This window comes from Haliaeetus leucocephalus, unplaced genomic scaffold (genome assembly GCF_000737465.1).
Source record: "Haliaeetus leucocephalus isolate CR32 unplaced genomic scaffold, Haliaeetus_leucocephalus-4.0 Scaffold473, whole genome shotgun sequence".
NCBI classification, from domain to species: domain Eukaryota; kingdom Metazoa; phylum Chordata; class Aves; order Accipitriformes; family Accipitridae; genus Haliaeetus; species Haliaeetus leucocephalus.
Genome location: NW_010972909.1, coordinates 3,101,113 through 3,117,058, shown reverse-complemented (window position 1 = coordinate 3,117,058; position 15,946 = coordinate 3,101,113). Strand labels below are relative to the sequence as shown.

Genomic DNA, 15,946 nt, shown 5'->3' with positions numbered 1-15,946 from the left:
TTTTAGCTGATAGAGATCTACTTGGATAAGGTAGTGATGGCTTTTACGGGGAATTACTTTGCCTGGTAAAGATCCTCAATTTACATTATTTGTTATCTTCTGCTTAAGGCTCCTTAAGGGGGTAAAGATGTTATTTGCTAGATAAACAAATGCATCAGTACCTGCCAAACTCAGATGTGGACTGGCTGGAGAGGAACCAGCCTGGGGGGAAATACTCTTTGTATCTCTTCTACAAATGGAGAGCAAGGCAATTTAAGTTGGGGTCCAAAAAGTCTGCATCAGTAGCAATTTCTAAAAAATGATTAATTTGAACAAGTTTGTCTATAGCATTTAATTCAGAGTAAAGCTTACTAAGGAGACCTCTGATGCTCTCTTCTACCTCCTTCATCTCCATACGTCCCCTCACCAGCTTTGAATAGACCTTATTGTGTTCCCATTCCATAGGATGCAATCACACATCCACAGTCTTCTCTCTCTCCCTTCATTTAGATGCTGCTACTACTGGGTCATGCAATTCTTCTCTATATGAGATGGAATTGTCGAAGAGATTTTTCCACTGTTTATAGTGTTAACTTCTCTGCCAACCCTCTCAAGAAACTATGCTGGAGGGAGATAGGAGGTCTCAGCTTTGCACATTGTCCCTTGTGTACTGCAGATGTCTCATCTCAAATGCTGAAATGTGGCTTTTTTCCATGACACACTCTCCAAAGGAATTGATGTCTTAGCCATGAAAAAATGAAGGAATTGTTGTAGAAAAGCTCTCTTTAATGTCAGTGATTTGTCTAAGCAGTTGCTTTTGCAACTGAACAGGTACTCCAGGGTAAATAATGCTGCAGATTTTTGTCTCAATGCTGTCAGCTTTCATTTAACCTGTTGAACTGCAAGTAACTAAGTATTTTGTGCTGACTGCCAGTCTATAAGGACCTTGGAGTAGAACAGGAGAGTGCTAGGGTTTCAGTTATGAATCTCTTGTAATATCAGATGAGGGTGATGGATAGATCTGGGCATAAGAGAAGCAGGTCCTTATCAAGGTGGTGCTTCTGTGCCATGCTAGCAAACATCATTGTTATAACAACATTTGCAAAGCCAGAAATGGTCAGTACTTCGAATCAAACAGCAAGATATTCCCTTCATTTGTGACTTCAACCTAGTTTAAATCTGTTTCTCAGATGGAAGAAGGACATACCCAAATTTGAATAAGAGAACACTAAAGCTTGAAAGCCAACTTGTAAGGCGTGGGTTTTGGGGAGGTTTGGGGGGTGTGTGTGTCCCCAGTAGAAGAACATAGTCAATGCTCAGAACAAGGAAGTAACTGCACAAGAGCGTCAATGCAAAGGAAGAGGGGGGGAGCGAGGGAGATGGGGAACAAGGTGTTAATTTCTCCCTACTGGTCTCAAAGCAAATCTCCAAAAGCCTTGGATACAACAGTCAGTAGCCTTTATGATGCCAAGAGTCCAACTGACAGTAAAAATCTTAGGCCTTAATGCTTTAGGATTGTAGTAAGAGTCTTCACATTATCCTCTCAGAAGAAGTAACTTGCCTCTTGGGCTATGCCTTTGTTATGTCCAGAAACTGTACTGCCTTTCTCTAAAGGTTTATTGGAATAAAATTCATTTTACTTTTGTCCTTCCTTTCTAGGGCTTCACTAGTATTGCTTTGGTTCCCCCCCCTCCCCATAGCAATAGTAAAGGTGTTTGAGGCCACTGTGTGAATTTTGCATTCACTGGGCAAGTGCACGTTCAGATCTGTACTAAAATCAGTGTAAACAAATTTGGATGTATTCTCAACTCCATGTGAACAAATTTACTGAATAAGAAGACCCATCAAGAATTCTTGGATACCACCTCAGACTTGGAAAGTCCCACAGCTGCAGACCACAGGAAGGTCTCTGAAGCTAGCACTATATATCTGTCCTGTTCTTGTGCATCTGCTCATCACCTCTGTTGGAGACAAGGCAATGCATAATGCAGTTCTTTGTCCTGATCTGTTGTTATCTGATATTGTGAAAATCCAGCTGTTTTTTCTGTTTTGGCAGTTATTCAAAAGTGCAAACCATTCCAGGATGGTATGTATATGTTTGCATTTGAATGACCATGGAATCCTGCTACCCCTCCACTTACACTTACCAAATATATATATATAGTGAATGAATCATCCATTTTGTCCAGATTTAATGGATGAAGCAAAATGGTTATAATTTCTAAATCACTGCTGAGTGAATGCTTGAGAAGTCTTAAATATTCTTAATGTAGCTTGTATATCTAGTATTTGCCAAAGGGAGAGGCAGGATTACCTGTTTTATTCTAACCTAGTCTTTGAATGCAATAGAAATTGTTCTGGAAAAAAGTGCCTTTACTTGTCTTTAAAACCCAGCCTCTCTATGGCAAGGAGCTAGTAGCCGTGCTCAGAGTACAGACTCAGTCAGGTGTGCTCTTGACTCTACCCACTAGACACAGGCATAGTAATACAGTGCTTTCCTCAAAGGTCCTTCTTAGCACTTAGGCAACAGCAAAGGCTTGTGAAATCTACTGTGAGGAGAATCAAGCTGAAGTCACTTAGGGAGAACTCTTTGAGGTAGTGATGAAACTGTCAAGTGTTTGATATTCTTTCAAAAGAAAACAGTATTCCTTAGCTGTCTAAAATGTCTTGCAAAACAGTGTTCCTGGTGAAAATGTTTGCCAGGGCTGAATTTCCACCACCACCACCCCTCCCCCCACCAAGAGAAGTTCAGTCTTGAGCAATCTCTTTCTTATTTCAGCTAAAAATGTATTTGTTTACTTAAAAAACAAACAACCAAACCAAACAAAACTAACAATTTACTGTGAGTTTTGACTAGCTTAAAAAAAATCACCTAAGGGCTCTAAGGAAGTTATTCTAGAGACACTTTTATTCCAGTTATCATATGATCCTAGCATGTATTATAAGACAGAGGATGGAAGCTGGGAATTGCTGTTCTTCAAGTGAGTTAAAACACTGAGTGGTATCTGAATCTTTCATGCCACAGAAAACTGAAGGGAATATTCTGCAAGGGTAGTCTGTGGTTTGTGTTCAAATAGCCTACCAACAAATAGCAGAACTTCTTTAGTCAGTCAGTGGCGCAAAGATTGTCCTAATCACATCTGCAGTTTGTCCTCTTGACAATGTGTCTGAAACCATTAGTGATGTTTAGAAAAGAAATTGCACTTGCATTTTTTTTTCTCAGTTAAAAGAAAAATATTTGGTTGGAAATCAAGACAGTATCATGGAAGTTGTTTTTTCCCTTGCTGCCTCTGTTAGGGTTCAACATCTGTAGCTGTATGTAAATATAGAAATAAAAATGTTGACTGATAAATCATGAGATTAATGGCATTAAGATTGAGAATTTGAGCCATGTTGATTTCACACATAGCAAAGATGAATTTGTGTCTCAGTCCTCAGTAACGTGGCTTAAAGAAGCACAGATGGAACCAAAGCCTTGTAATGGGTCTGATAGGGTAAGAAAATACATATTTGTTGTGACTTGTATAATATCTACTTTCTCTGAAGATGCTGATCATAGTCAAGTCACTGCTCAAATTCAGCGTTCATCCAGATTTCTCTTTGGGATTGGTAGAATCTACAGCCAGTTCATAATGTTGCGTTGACTGTTGTATTCAGTAATCTCAGTGCTAGCAGTGATCTTTTGGTTCTCTGCTTTTCAGGACTTCATTGCACATCTCTTCAAGAGGAACACTTTGGTCTGTGGAGATGCATTTTGTGGAGAGGGTGGGTCAGTAAAACGGAGAAGCACAAGGTGTGCTCGAGTGAGCTTTTTCACCCTCTTGCATGCAGGTCCTTTGGTGGAGGGAAAGATGAGACATACGGTAGAGCTGTGTGTCTCACTATCTCTGTCAGTGTGGTTCTTGCTGTCACCATGATTTTTCAAGCAAAATCGTGTCCTGCTGCTAGAGGAGGATCAAGGTTACCCTAAGCCTCAAGCACTATAGGACACATTCAAATGTGTTTCCACAGTGTCATCATTAAAAAAATAATTTAGGCCTCTGACTTGAGGGTATGTGTCAACTTAGAGTTGTATCTCAGTTATAAACATCATTGTTCCCTTGTCATGTAAACTTTTTGGTTGCTATTGGGAGTGTAAAATAGTAACTACACTGGGTCTTCTAAAGCTAGTAATTGAGTCTCAAAAAAGTTGGATTAAAGTCATGTTTTATTTGTAGCAGCAAAAGCTCAGCAACTTCTTTGTAATAAAAATAAATTTAAGAGGAACTTAATATTCTAAATATTTCCTAATGGAGATTCTGAATAAGCAATATGAGGAAGTGGGAATGTAGCATTACTAATGAATGTACATACTGATTGAGCTCTGAAGTATATAGTTGAAGACCACATTAATTTAAACAAAATGTAATCAGTTGGTTTGCAGCATTTCTAGGAAGATAACTAATTATGAGGGGGTTTTGTGCTTACAAGATGTTACAGTTCAAATTCCATGATCTGAAGATCTGTCAGTCAAAATTTTTGTAGTATTGAGTACACACAACAATGGCTATTTTGAATTCCTTTTTTAGTATTTGTAACTTAGACTTTTACTCAAATTACTGCCCTACCTAAAAAACCTTCACATTCAACTTTTAGCAAGTAAGTATTCAGAGCAACTGTGTTTGAAATAAGAAGGGAACACTCCTATGAAACTATTCCTTAGGTAGGAATAGTTTTGATTTAGTGCAGTCAATAGCTACAGATCATTTTGCTGAACTTGCTTTTTAGGTTTTAGGACAAATATGGCAATTATTTCCTCTAGTATTAAGACTTACTTTAATTTACAGCATTTTTCTGGTCAGTACAGAATAAGCAGATTGGTAACAATGTATGTCTTGAATTCATGATTAACTCCTAGTCAATGGGAAATTGTTCTACAAGGATTCAATTGTGTGACGCAAAGAACTGCATTAGACCAGCAAAGAATTGTGGCATATTTCACTGTAATTACAATAATTGGGTTTTGTGTTCTTGTGAGTCAAAACATTGACAACAATTCGGAAGATGTTTCTAATTTTACTGTCACTGCAATTTGTATGCTTTGACCATTAACAGTCATGAAAAATAAAAATGTTTTCAGACTGGTTTATTTTCTTTAATAGCCACACTAAAACTGTACTTCCTTTTTAAAATAAACATTTTTACTATAATGGCAGTTCTGAATCCCATAATGGAAAGTAACTCTATATATTTATATTACATGATACATTCCCTATGTGTAATTCTAAGAGTTTGTATGTGTTAAGAGCTCTCCCTGCAGAGCTAACAAGCTGCCAAATTACATTTCACTGGCTATTCCTTGTTTCATTTTAAGGTCAAGTTCTTCTTGTCCTTTAAATAAAAAAAAAGGGGGGGCAAGCAGTGGCAAATGATCACTTTCAAAGCTATTTTTGTCTTATTTTTCTTGACTGTTCTTACTGTATGTTTTGTTCTTCAGAGTAACTGAACTAGCAGTCAAGTATTGCTAGCCTTAAAAAGTCAAATGCATTAACATTAGTGACTTGGATTTAGTCTTGGAGAGGTGGTCTTTGAACATATTCACAAGATGTAGATGGTATTTCCAACTCGGAAAACATGTTCAAACTGTGGGCATAAGGATTCTGTCAGATAAACAAAAGAATCAGAATGAGGCTTCAGTTAAGAGAAAAAGGAGATACTTTTTGAAGTTTAAATGAGTCAGAATACTTTGTTGTAGAATATTGAGAAACATTGTTTTTTTGACATCGTTTGAATACAACTTGTCTTGTTAGATGCTTTCAAAAAGGTGTCCAGTTCATATTCCTCCTGGACCAGTCGTGGCAGCATTTGGGCCTAATGTATGTAGGAAAAGTAGCTCACTGCTGAAAATAGATGTCAGCAACTTATTCTGTGCTGTTTCAGGCACGAAGTGTTAATGGCAAATGTAAACTACTGCAATGGAACTGGAGCTGCTCTGCAGAAAACTGTGACTGCAGATTTGCCCAGTTATTGAAATGTTTAATGCAAGACTATGTAGTATTAAGCTAATAAACCTGCAAAGAAAGAGAAACAGGAGAGGAAGGATATGTTGGGATTTCTTGTTGAGCGTTGAGTTGGCAACATAAACATGTTAAAATATGTTCAAAGACAGATTTTTGCTAGGAGATGTTTAAGGAGAATGAGGTACCTGCTCTCCTCACTTGAAAGGTAACCTCAAAGGCTGGGAAGTCTTTAGGTAAGGTAGGTAGGTAGGTGCTTTGTTTTGGACAAATGTTTTTTTTCCTATTGATGTCACTTATTGTATTTTTTCTGCTGTCACAATCCTCCTGCTACTGCCATGTGACACAACTTAATAGCTGAACTGTATCTGCTGTGCAGTTCACTCTGTGGGTTTCTCTGAATGCTCCTCTTCCCCAACAAACCAGGAAAATCTGTTTTCCAACCTCTTTGTCAGACCTTACCCCTTATTACCATCCATATCAACCACATACGTTTGACTGAGTTTGGAAGCCTGCTTTTTTTTGTGTTTAGGAGAAATAGCTTTCATGAGAAAAAAAAAAAGGCACTACTTTTTTTCAGGAACAGAGCCCAAGAGAGAAGAAATGTTAAAACAAAGAAGTCAATGTTCGCTTCTATATCCACATAGAAATCTGGGAAGGGCTAGCTACCTGAGATACACATGTATAGACCCTGTATCATAAGAGATGGGAGATTTCTATGGACGACTGAGGTTGAGAATGAGAAGCCTCTCTAGGGTTCAGTTCATAGGCCAACTGTTTCTCTGGCTTCCTTGTCTTTGGGGTCTTCTAGTCTGTTGGCTCAGTAATATGGAGGACAAGAGCCCACAGAGGTAAACTTTGTTGTAACAAGCAGAGGCTCTAAGGGCATGTTATGCATATGCATGGAAAAAAGGTATCTGGCTGGCAGAGTTGTATGTACTCCTTTCTTCTGTGAAAGGCAGGAGGTCAGAGGGAAGCATCCAGGCAGTGGGACCACAGACCTAGCCATGTAGTATATAGTCATATTATTGTCCAACATGCAGTATGACTAAATGGTGATAGCAGAATGACTACAGCTCAGTCACAGCTAGCTGCATTTAACACTGTTTAAAAAAAAAAAAAAAAAATCCCATCTGACATTTTTTGGGGAACAAATTTTAGCTTGCCATTCTGACAAGGAACTGGAAACAGCTTCCTCTAGTTTTCTGTTTTGGGTCATTCCCATGAGGAAAACTGAAAAACAATCCTGGGTGTAATACAACCAGACATGCAAAAGTTGAAATAGCTAGATTAGTAGCTCTTTGTCACTTAGCTCCATGTTTTCATTAATGCTTTTACCACAGCACAATCAATAGGTATTTAAAAATAATTAATTTTCTCAGATGAAATTGGCCAAGGAAAATCCTTCCTTAACTTAATGCTTTTGAAAGGGACTGAATGGAGCATGATGGAAATCATAGCTTGCTATCTGAACAGATAGTGAGTGGCACCAACACTGCATGCTTCTCTACTATGCTCCATTAATCTCCAATTCTCTTCTGACAGGTCGTATCTGTGTATGAGGAGGTACTTATAACTCTTGGTGCAATTGGTCCCTGACCACTTTTCTGAATCTATCAACAAACCTGCTTGTCAGTTAATGCCAAACATTACACAGGTTCAGTGGTATGGACGTTTGCTCACTCTGCAAGTCATTTCATACAAATTAGCCAAATATTTTAAGCCAATATGTTTCATTTAAAGAAAAGAAGTTGATTTTTTGCTGAATATACTTTTTCTTAAGTAGACCTATATTTATGATGCTGTAGAAAATTTTTGGTGGGTTGTTTTTGTGGATCTGTTGCATCCTTCTTGTTTGCTAGGTCTTATAAGGATGTTCAGGCAGTTGGGTAGGTATCAGCATCTTTATATGGATTCAGAAGTATGTTTCATTGTTTTCTCTCTGCATGTTTTCCAGTACTACATGCCTTTGTGATTTTGAATTATGTATTGCTATTCATTTACATCTCTGTGCTGTCCCATTAGACATGTAATGAGTGATGGGGTGTAAGTCAGCATGTAATTTGGCCTGCAGCCTTATCTAAGCAAAAGAATGTACAACAAATAAAGTCAGCATTAGTGCATTTTGAGTGCTGATTGTTTCAAATCAGATACACAGGAAACCAGATGTTGAAGTTTATCTAAAACACTTGCAGCCAAACATGTAACTACGTACAGTAGCAATAGTGCATGGCACTTTTTGCATGTACTTAGCAATATGTTTACAGCAAATACAAATTTATTCTTATTTCTCAATTCACTTTTTCAGATGCTATTTTATTTCTGTTCTGCTAGCAAACTACTGTTTAATTCATTTTGGCCTGATTCTGCAGGTCTTCTGGGAGCAAAATCAAATTTAGAGAGAATGTACAAGAATTGCAGTATCAGCCATGTCTCTAATGGCAATAAATTTAGATGCCTAAAATTAGGTACATAAAGTGGCTTGGCTTTTTTAACTGCACTGAGCACTTGTAGCTCTTAGAGTTGTGTATGGGACAATCTGAGTATTTGGCATTTGCAGATGGCTTACATTTGAGTACCCAGTAAGGATTTAAAATCCCAGCTTCACATGTTCAGATTTAGTTTTTACAGAGAACTAAAATGAAAATAGCTCTTTGTTATTTAAACTAGTACTGGGTACGCTTCTGACGCTTTAGTTCCGCAATAGTAAGGAAGAAAAGTTCTCATAATATAACTTTTATAAAAGAAGTTATTCAGTCTATGCTAATGATATGTTTTGCTGTATTCTTCCAACATGACTGATGAGCTTGACTATCATTTGGCTGCTGAGGTGAATAACAATAGCAAGCTGAAGAGGTTTTTAAAGGCAGGCTGGTAGTCAGGTGTCAGACACTTACAGGCACCTTGGATTTCATAAGCCATTAAATTTCCTTTTTTTTTTTTTTCTGAGGAAGGTAAGGATTTGGAAATGTCTCAGTCTGTGCCCCAAACCAGTCTGCCTCTCTATTACAGCTTTAGGAATACTGTGTTTTGAGCAGTGAGGTGATATGAGTTCCTGCTGCAAGAAAGAAAATAAGAAATGATGCTGTGATCTCACAGGTAGTTCCTTCCTGTGGATAAAGGAAGCATAGTCATCCCATGGATTTTTCTGTCAAGGTGCACCCTTACATATAAAATTAAACAAATCATATGTTTACTTCATAGACATTTGTTACATTGAGTTGTGGAGCCTGGTGTTATGAGAGAGTGTGTTGTAACAACTTCTGATTTGAAAGTGGTTAAAAGACAGTGGTACTGAAGGAATAGATTGGAATTTACTTTTGGTCTCTTAAGCCTGTTTTTTATAATGTTCTGTTCTCAAAACAGCCAACCAAACAAGCAAAACTCCCAGAAGAACAGAAAAGCCCCTACCCTTACTTTCACCTAGTAGAGGAGACCTTATCCTCATCAGCATTCTCTGTATGTTCATCTTTTTACTGCTTTGTACACTGATTTAGCTTATCTTTAATGTCCCATCTGGCCCTTCTCCACCCCTGTGTTTTTGCATGTGGCTCTACAACTTTCCTGGTCATCTTTATCCACCTGCTCTGTGAGCTTTCCCCTGTCACTAGGTACTTGGCATCATCTTCACACAACCTATTACTTAACAATTTGATGAATAAATATTCATGCAACAGGAACTGTTTTATGTTATGCTGTCTGAAATTTGCTGTCCATTTGTATCCATGTGCCTGTGTTTTCCCAATTTAATTTGCCAAATATTTCCTTTCACTCAAGTTCTTAGGTGTTTGTATTCCTAGGGGTAGCACTGTGGGTACCCTTCAATATAACGTAAGCAGCCACTGCAATTCTCTGCAGACTTTTGTAAAGTAGACTGCGTGGGGATGGTATGAATTATCTTTAAATTTGTGTTTGGGTTTTTTTGGTGAATATGAAAAAAACTCCTATCAAAACCAGTGAGTTGGAATTAATTGCAATAGAAGAGACCTGCTTTTTCTTTTTTTCAACTTCTTTATTTGAGAAGAGAATAGTGCAAAATCTTCCTGGTTATTGTGTCCTGGTATTGGTAGGCATTGCCTGTTTGAGGATGACCATGGTAATGGGAACCATGCGCAATTGTGTTTTCTACTGCAGTTGTAAATTGGGAGTTCGCTTTTTCCCCATACTATGAAGACAGAAGTTAGTGTAATATAGATAAGGAATCTAAGGTTAGATAAAGCTAAGTAGCATTACAAAAATATCTCTGGGTTACATTTTGATGTGTTTATTATATGTTCTCACCGTTTTAGAAATTGATGCTGAAGGAAAAAACAGAGGTATATGAAACTTAGTTTTCCTTTTGCTGTTTCATTTAATGAGCTGTTCTGTTTCATGGATTCCTAGGTCTGTGGCATTCACTGGTATTTCTTGTACTGTGGTAGATATTATTCTATATTTTCAACTTGCTGCTTCCAACTGTTCATGCTCAGAAATATTATACGTTTTATAACCGAATAGGTACAGCTTCTTCATATTGTGAGTAGTAGCATATGGAAAGGAAAGGATGGCTTCTCTTTGCTTCCCCTCTTCATATTTCTTTGCTTCCCCTCCTTGCTAGTCTGGAGCTAAGTGCTCATCTTCAACTAATAAAATGAACTATGGAGTATATGTTACAGAACTCCTTTTTGTATAAAGTACATAATCACATCATTATCTTTTTCAAAATGCTTGTAGGAACGAAATGTATGCGTACTATTTGTGGGATGAGACTGTCACAGATAATCATAGCAAAGTCTTCACCAAACAGAAAATTTGCATGCTTTTACCCTATCTAAAGAGGGAACAGAAGCTTGCCATGCTTGTGTAGGTAACCAAGCACAGGTTGAGGCCATTAAACCTGGGATTATATTCTACATGTCTCTGCAGAAGGTCAATGGTCAGAGAAGCAGGAGTTCCAGGCGCACCCTGCAGTAAGAGCAGAGCTGCTCTGCAGTGCTCAGCGCAGTCCCTGCAAGTGGGAATACCGAGAAAGTGAAGGTTTCTGAACTGGCATGCTACTGTTGTCCCTCTTTTCTCATAACTGTTATGTTAGGGAGCAAAGAGCCATTGTAGTAGTTCCTTCTCAGAAACGGAATTAGCAAGCCAAATGTAAATGATTAGGGTTTTGTGGTTTTTTTTAAGAACCCGTGGATGCAGATTGTAAACAGCAATGTGATGAGACAGAGATAAGTTTGATAAGGCAATATGGACCAAAACTTCAAAATGACAGAAATAAAATATAATCCTACTTCTTATGACAAATGCATTGCAATAATTTTAGTATCTATCCTGTGCTATAAAGGACACAAACCCCTATGAATTAGGTCTTTCTCTTACTATTTCAGCAGTCCATTGTGTAGTAGGAATTGATAGCAATACAATGTTTTCCTTTTAATTTGATTATGCCTTACATAGGCACAGTGACTTAACTGTACCTTTGGCTGACTCTCAAATTCTGCTAGGTTTCTAGGAGGAAAACCTAAAGGAAGTTGGAGGAAAAACTCCCCCAGTTTAATTTTGCAGATGTGATCGTGTGTGATGTTACTTCTTTAGAGATTGAAGGAGTCTATTCCTAAATCTGTGTCTGCTTCCCAAAGCAATACCTCAAATATTGGATCTATGTAGCTCAAGACTTTGTCCAGAAATAAGGCTGCATACTTCTCTTAAAGAAAAAATGTCTTACGAGAGCAAGTGCAGAACTGGCAGGCCTCACAAAATAAAGCTCTCATAATAAGCTTTGGAGCAACCAAAGTGTTTCGGTAGTGCTGGAAGAGCACAGAAATTCACATTCCCAGTGCCAGGAAGATTTGATTTCTCCCCTGGAAATGTAGTTTAATTGTGATTAAATGCAGCAGATGTAAATAAAATAGCTTTACAATTTTATGTCCTTTAGCAGTGTTTAGTTATGCCATTTTATAACTATATTCCATAGACTTCATTTTCACTCCTTGATATTTATGCTATGGCTATTCCAATAGTAAGCTCTGATGTCGTAGGCTTTTTAGGATTTAGCTTGAATGTAGTCCAGCCAAAGTGGTGCTGTAGAATTAACTTGAGGCTTCAACAACTTAGTTTTCTAGGAGGCAAGTTTTCTCATTTGTCATGTGGATTGTTTGTTTTCTTCTTACCCATCACAGCATATGGAAGTGACACTACTTAGTCTTTTGCTTGTTTTGTCTGACACTTAATTTCAGTGATTTTCCCCCTGCAAACATTTATCTTTTTTTCCTCCCTTGAATTCGTATGTGTCGTCCTATGCATCTTCCAAATTAGACACTGCCAGCTCATAACTGTATGTGCCAAACTTTCAAGAATGATCAGAATTAAAATAGATAGGGAGCTTCCTTAAAATTGTTAGGATCACTAGTAGTCATGAAAAAAATTGCTATTTCAGATCACAGCCATTTAAGCTAGATGTACTTCTTAGCTTTTGAACAAAATAAATATAGGAAAAGATATTGAAAAGACCCTAAAGCAGAAATTGTTTATGAGTATTGATGTAGCTGAAGTCAGAAAGGCAGGTACATGTATACTTCACATTTACAGTGGAAGAAGTCAGCCCTATACCTGATGGAAATGCATATTGAGGCTAGAGCTTTTCAAAACATCAGTTTTCTTCAGTTACAGGGCTAGCTGCACTTCTCTGGTTTTTGCAGTCTGTGAGTGAAATCCATCATTTGTTGGCCATCCTACGTCTTCCCAATCTGTAATGAAATCTGTAGCTTGCTTGTGCTTGGAACATAAGCTGAGCTCCAGTACAGTTTTGTATCCATCGTGGTTACCCCGCTGAGTTGACTGCATTCAAACACCTGAGGCTCCTCCCTGGTCCGTGGGAGAATTTTTGAACACTGGTGAATATAGTGACCAAATAGAATACTTGAAACAAAAGTGCTGTTTATATGATAATAGCAATAAAATTTTAAAGAAGGGTTTTAGAGAAATTAAAGTATATATATCAAATAGTATTAATTGAAAAAATGAAAGTCAGATTGTTTCTATCATCATGCCCTCATTGAAATTGTGAGTATGGTGAATTTCTACTTACAGGGAGACAGTACCCAAGAAGACAAGCCTTTCTTGTAAGAGGTTCCTGTGTATTTGAACTATGTATATGCAAATATATATTTTTGTGTGGCGCACGTTATAAGCGTAAACTTCACCGATTCTGACAAAAAAGCAAGCCATGTCTCATATTAGAACCGTTTCTTCAATCTACTGCACAGTATCTTAAACTAGGGAAAGAGCTTGTATATGTTGTCTCCCTAATGTGTTATGACTTTCTTTGAATTATTTTTGCAGTGAAAAGACATTTGGAAGGGAATACCCAAGAAATGTCACGGGCCAACAGCTTCACTGATGACATTGATCTTGCATCAGAAGAGTTGCCACTGCCAGCTGTATCTGATGTGGCACAGTAAGTGGAACAACAATTTTTTAATTGGTAAAATAAGTGCTCATTAATGGTGGGGAAGACTTGTCACAGAATAAAAGTATTATTCTTTGGCTGGCTGCACTTGAAGTGATTATGAGTTTGATCTTATTTAACTATATGTGAACATTTCTACAAAATGCAGGTTTAGCTTTAAGTTTAATGGAAGTAGTCAGTCACTTGGAAAGAGAAGCATTGCTCTGTGATGGGTGGCTTGCAGTCTTGGTGTCTTGGTTGTTTTACTTTTTAAGGCAGCTGAAACAGTTCCTGAGATTGAGTTTTACAGGTAGGTTTATACTTTGTAGAATTCTGGAACAGTTTGAGCTCTAAAGCACTCATAATATGAATAATGTATGAATTGATTGGAAACATAAATGAAAGTCATTGATACAGCCTGAAAATAGAAAGGCTACATTATGTGTAATATTTTGATAAAGTAGGGACACTTGTAAAGAAATGGTGTTCCAAAAATTTGAAAGTAAAATTATGAAGGAGATGCTGAAGGTGTCTAGATTGACCAGGACAGAAAATCCCCATTATCAGTTCACTGCAACTGTTAAATGATCTTTCATGTTGCTTGTATTTGGTTTAGCCAATGTCTATTTCTTGAAATAAGCATAATAGTATCTTCATGCAGGACGCCCCCATATTCTGTTTTGACAGGATCTTGAGTAACCCTCATGCTTCTGTCTTATAATGTACAATTCCAGTGTTGGGGATGGGGATTCTGGAGTAAATTTCAAATGTGAAGCAGGGCATTAAAGCATACGGCCAGGCCTGGGTGGACCAGAGCATCCAGGTATCATACTAAGGCTTTATCTTACGTGCAGAAACTAATACAAACAATGCTGGTGAATAGAACTCTTGAGTTAGCAGTGATATATGACCTAAAGGTACGGTACAGCTGGCACAAGCTCATGAAGGTCTAACTAATCATTTGGATGTTATGTTAATGTTGGTGAAAAACTCGCTTGAGTTCATGCTTGCAAGACAAAATATGGAATTGTTGTTGGAAAAAACCTTTGTTAAATATCTGACATTGAAAAGAACAACAAAAGCTGTTGCTTGCCTTCAGATAGAGAAAAATATAGACAACAGTGTTCAGGATGAATTTGAAAGCAATGTGATTCCAATCTATAGTGTGATTGCTTTTAAGATGTTTTCTTTCACACCATATGATTACTTTCTATGTGACTCGTATAAATTGTGTGCCTACTAAATCTATAGTAATATACTATGCTTTAATACAAGATACTCTGGTGCTTGTATTTTTCCAACATGTTATACTTTGGACCTTCTTTCAAATTGGAGAATGATAATTTTTCGATTCAAATTGGTATTTTTTTTTTTAAATCGACATGGTGTAAGCACAGGATTTTGCATTTGGAAAGAAAGTTCTAATCTTATTTCTGCTATTTAGTGCCTGAAAAATGGTGGTGTTGGATGTTAATTCTGTATAGTGTACCTTGCAAACTACACCTGTGTTTCTAGCTCATATTAGAGTTTAAATGCATTTCTCTCTTGTGCAGAAAGTAAGAAAAGGAATAGTAGAAAGGTAACCAAATATACAAATGAAAAAAAAAATTAAAATATGGAGAGTATTTGAAGTAATATGCTACATGGTTTAATATATTATCAATTCATTAATTCTTGATGTGGATGTCAGGTGCATATAAACTGAATGATCTTGCAACTAAATATTGCTAAATTAATGATTATTAAATTCTAAGACCCATTATATATGATGTAAGTATAAATTTTAGCTTCTGAATATTTGTAATGAACTTCAAATGTACAGAAAACATAAGGTCAAAAGTTACAGATGTAATATGAAGTTATAAAGGTACTATGTAAAAACAAAGCCAAACCACTATTTTATGTAGTTTTGTGCTTTTAAAGTCAAGCACATCAGTTTTCACCTTTATAACATATAATCTCATCTTATATGCATGTAATTCTACTTAGTAGGAAGCATCCATTTAAGAGTTGTCCTGATTTTTGAGTAGAAATACAGTATCTTGTTATTCAAATTGTGAACTTCATTGGACAAGCACAAGCACAGAACATGATGTATTTATTATGGATCTTGGTTTTAAACTTCCATTTCTAATGCAAACAGTAAGGTATTAAGGCTGTATTTGCCCGATATGCTTGTCTTCTACGTGAATATTAGATATACTTAGTGTGATTATTTGTCTTGTCTTTTAGCAGAAGTGTAAGCAGGTAAGTCTTCATGTGTGCTATACTTGCTTTGGTGTGTGAGCTTTCCAAGACAGCATGGCTTTTGCTTTGCACTTAGTAGTGTATTTCCTAGTCTAGTGTGCCTTGGAATTTGTGATGGGAAAATACTTTTTTTTTTTTCTGTTAAAGTTCCATTTCTATTCTGTTTCTTTTACCTGGCTAGAATAAGTTATTCTGATTGTTCACATAAATGTTCTTTCATGCTCTGAAATTATCTACCAGTTAGATTTTATCCCCACATCTTCCCCACCCCCCACCCCACCCCCCCCCCCTTTCTCCGCTA

General features: G+C 37.1%; 1 protein-coding gene across 1 annotated transcript in view; it reads left to right on the top strand.

Annotated features, from left to right (window-relative positions):
• LOC104836629 (potassium voltage-gated channel subfamily KQT member 1-like) overlaps positions 1–15,946 on the top strand; it is a 504,398-nt gene that overhangs the window by 83,774 nt on the left and 404,678 nt on the right. The window contains exon 11 of the mRNA XM_010575314.1: positions 13,293–13,407. Coding sequence (XP_010573616.1) covers positions 13,293–13,407 — 115 coding nt within the window. The remainder of the gene's footprint in view (positions 1–13,292; positions 13,408–15,946) is intronic.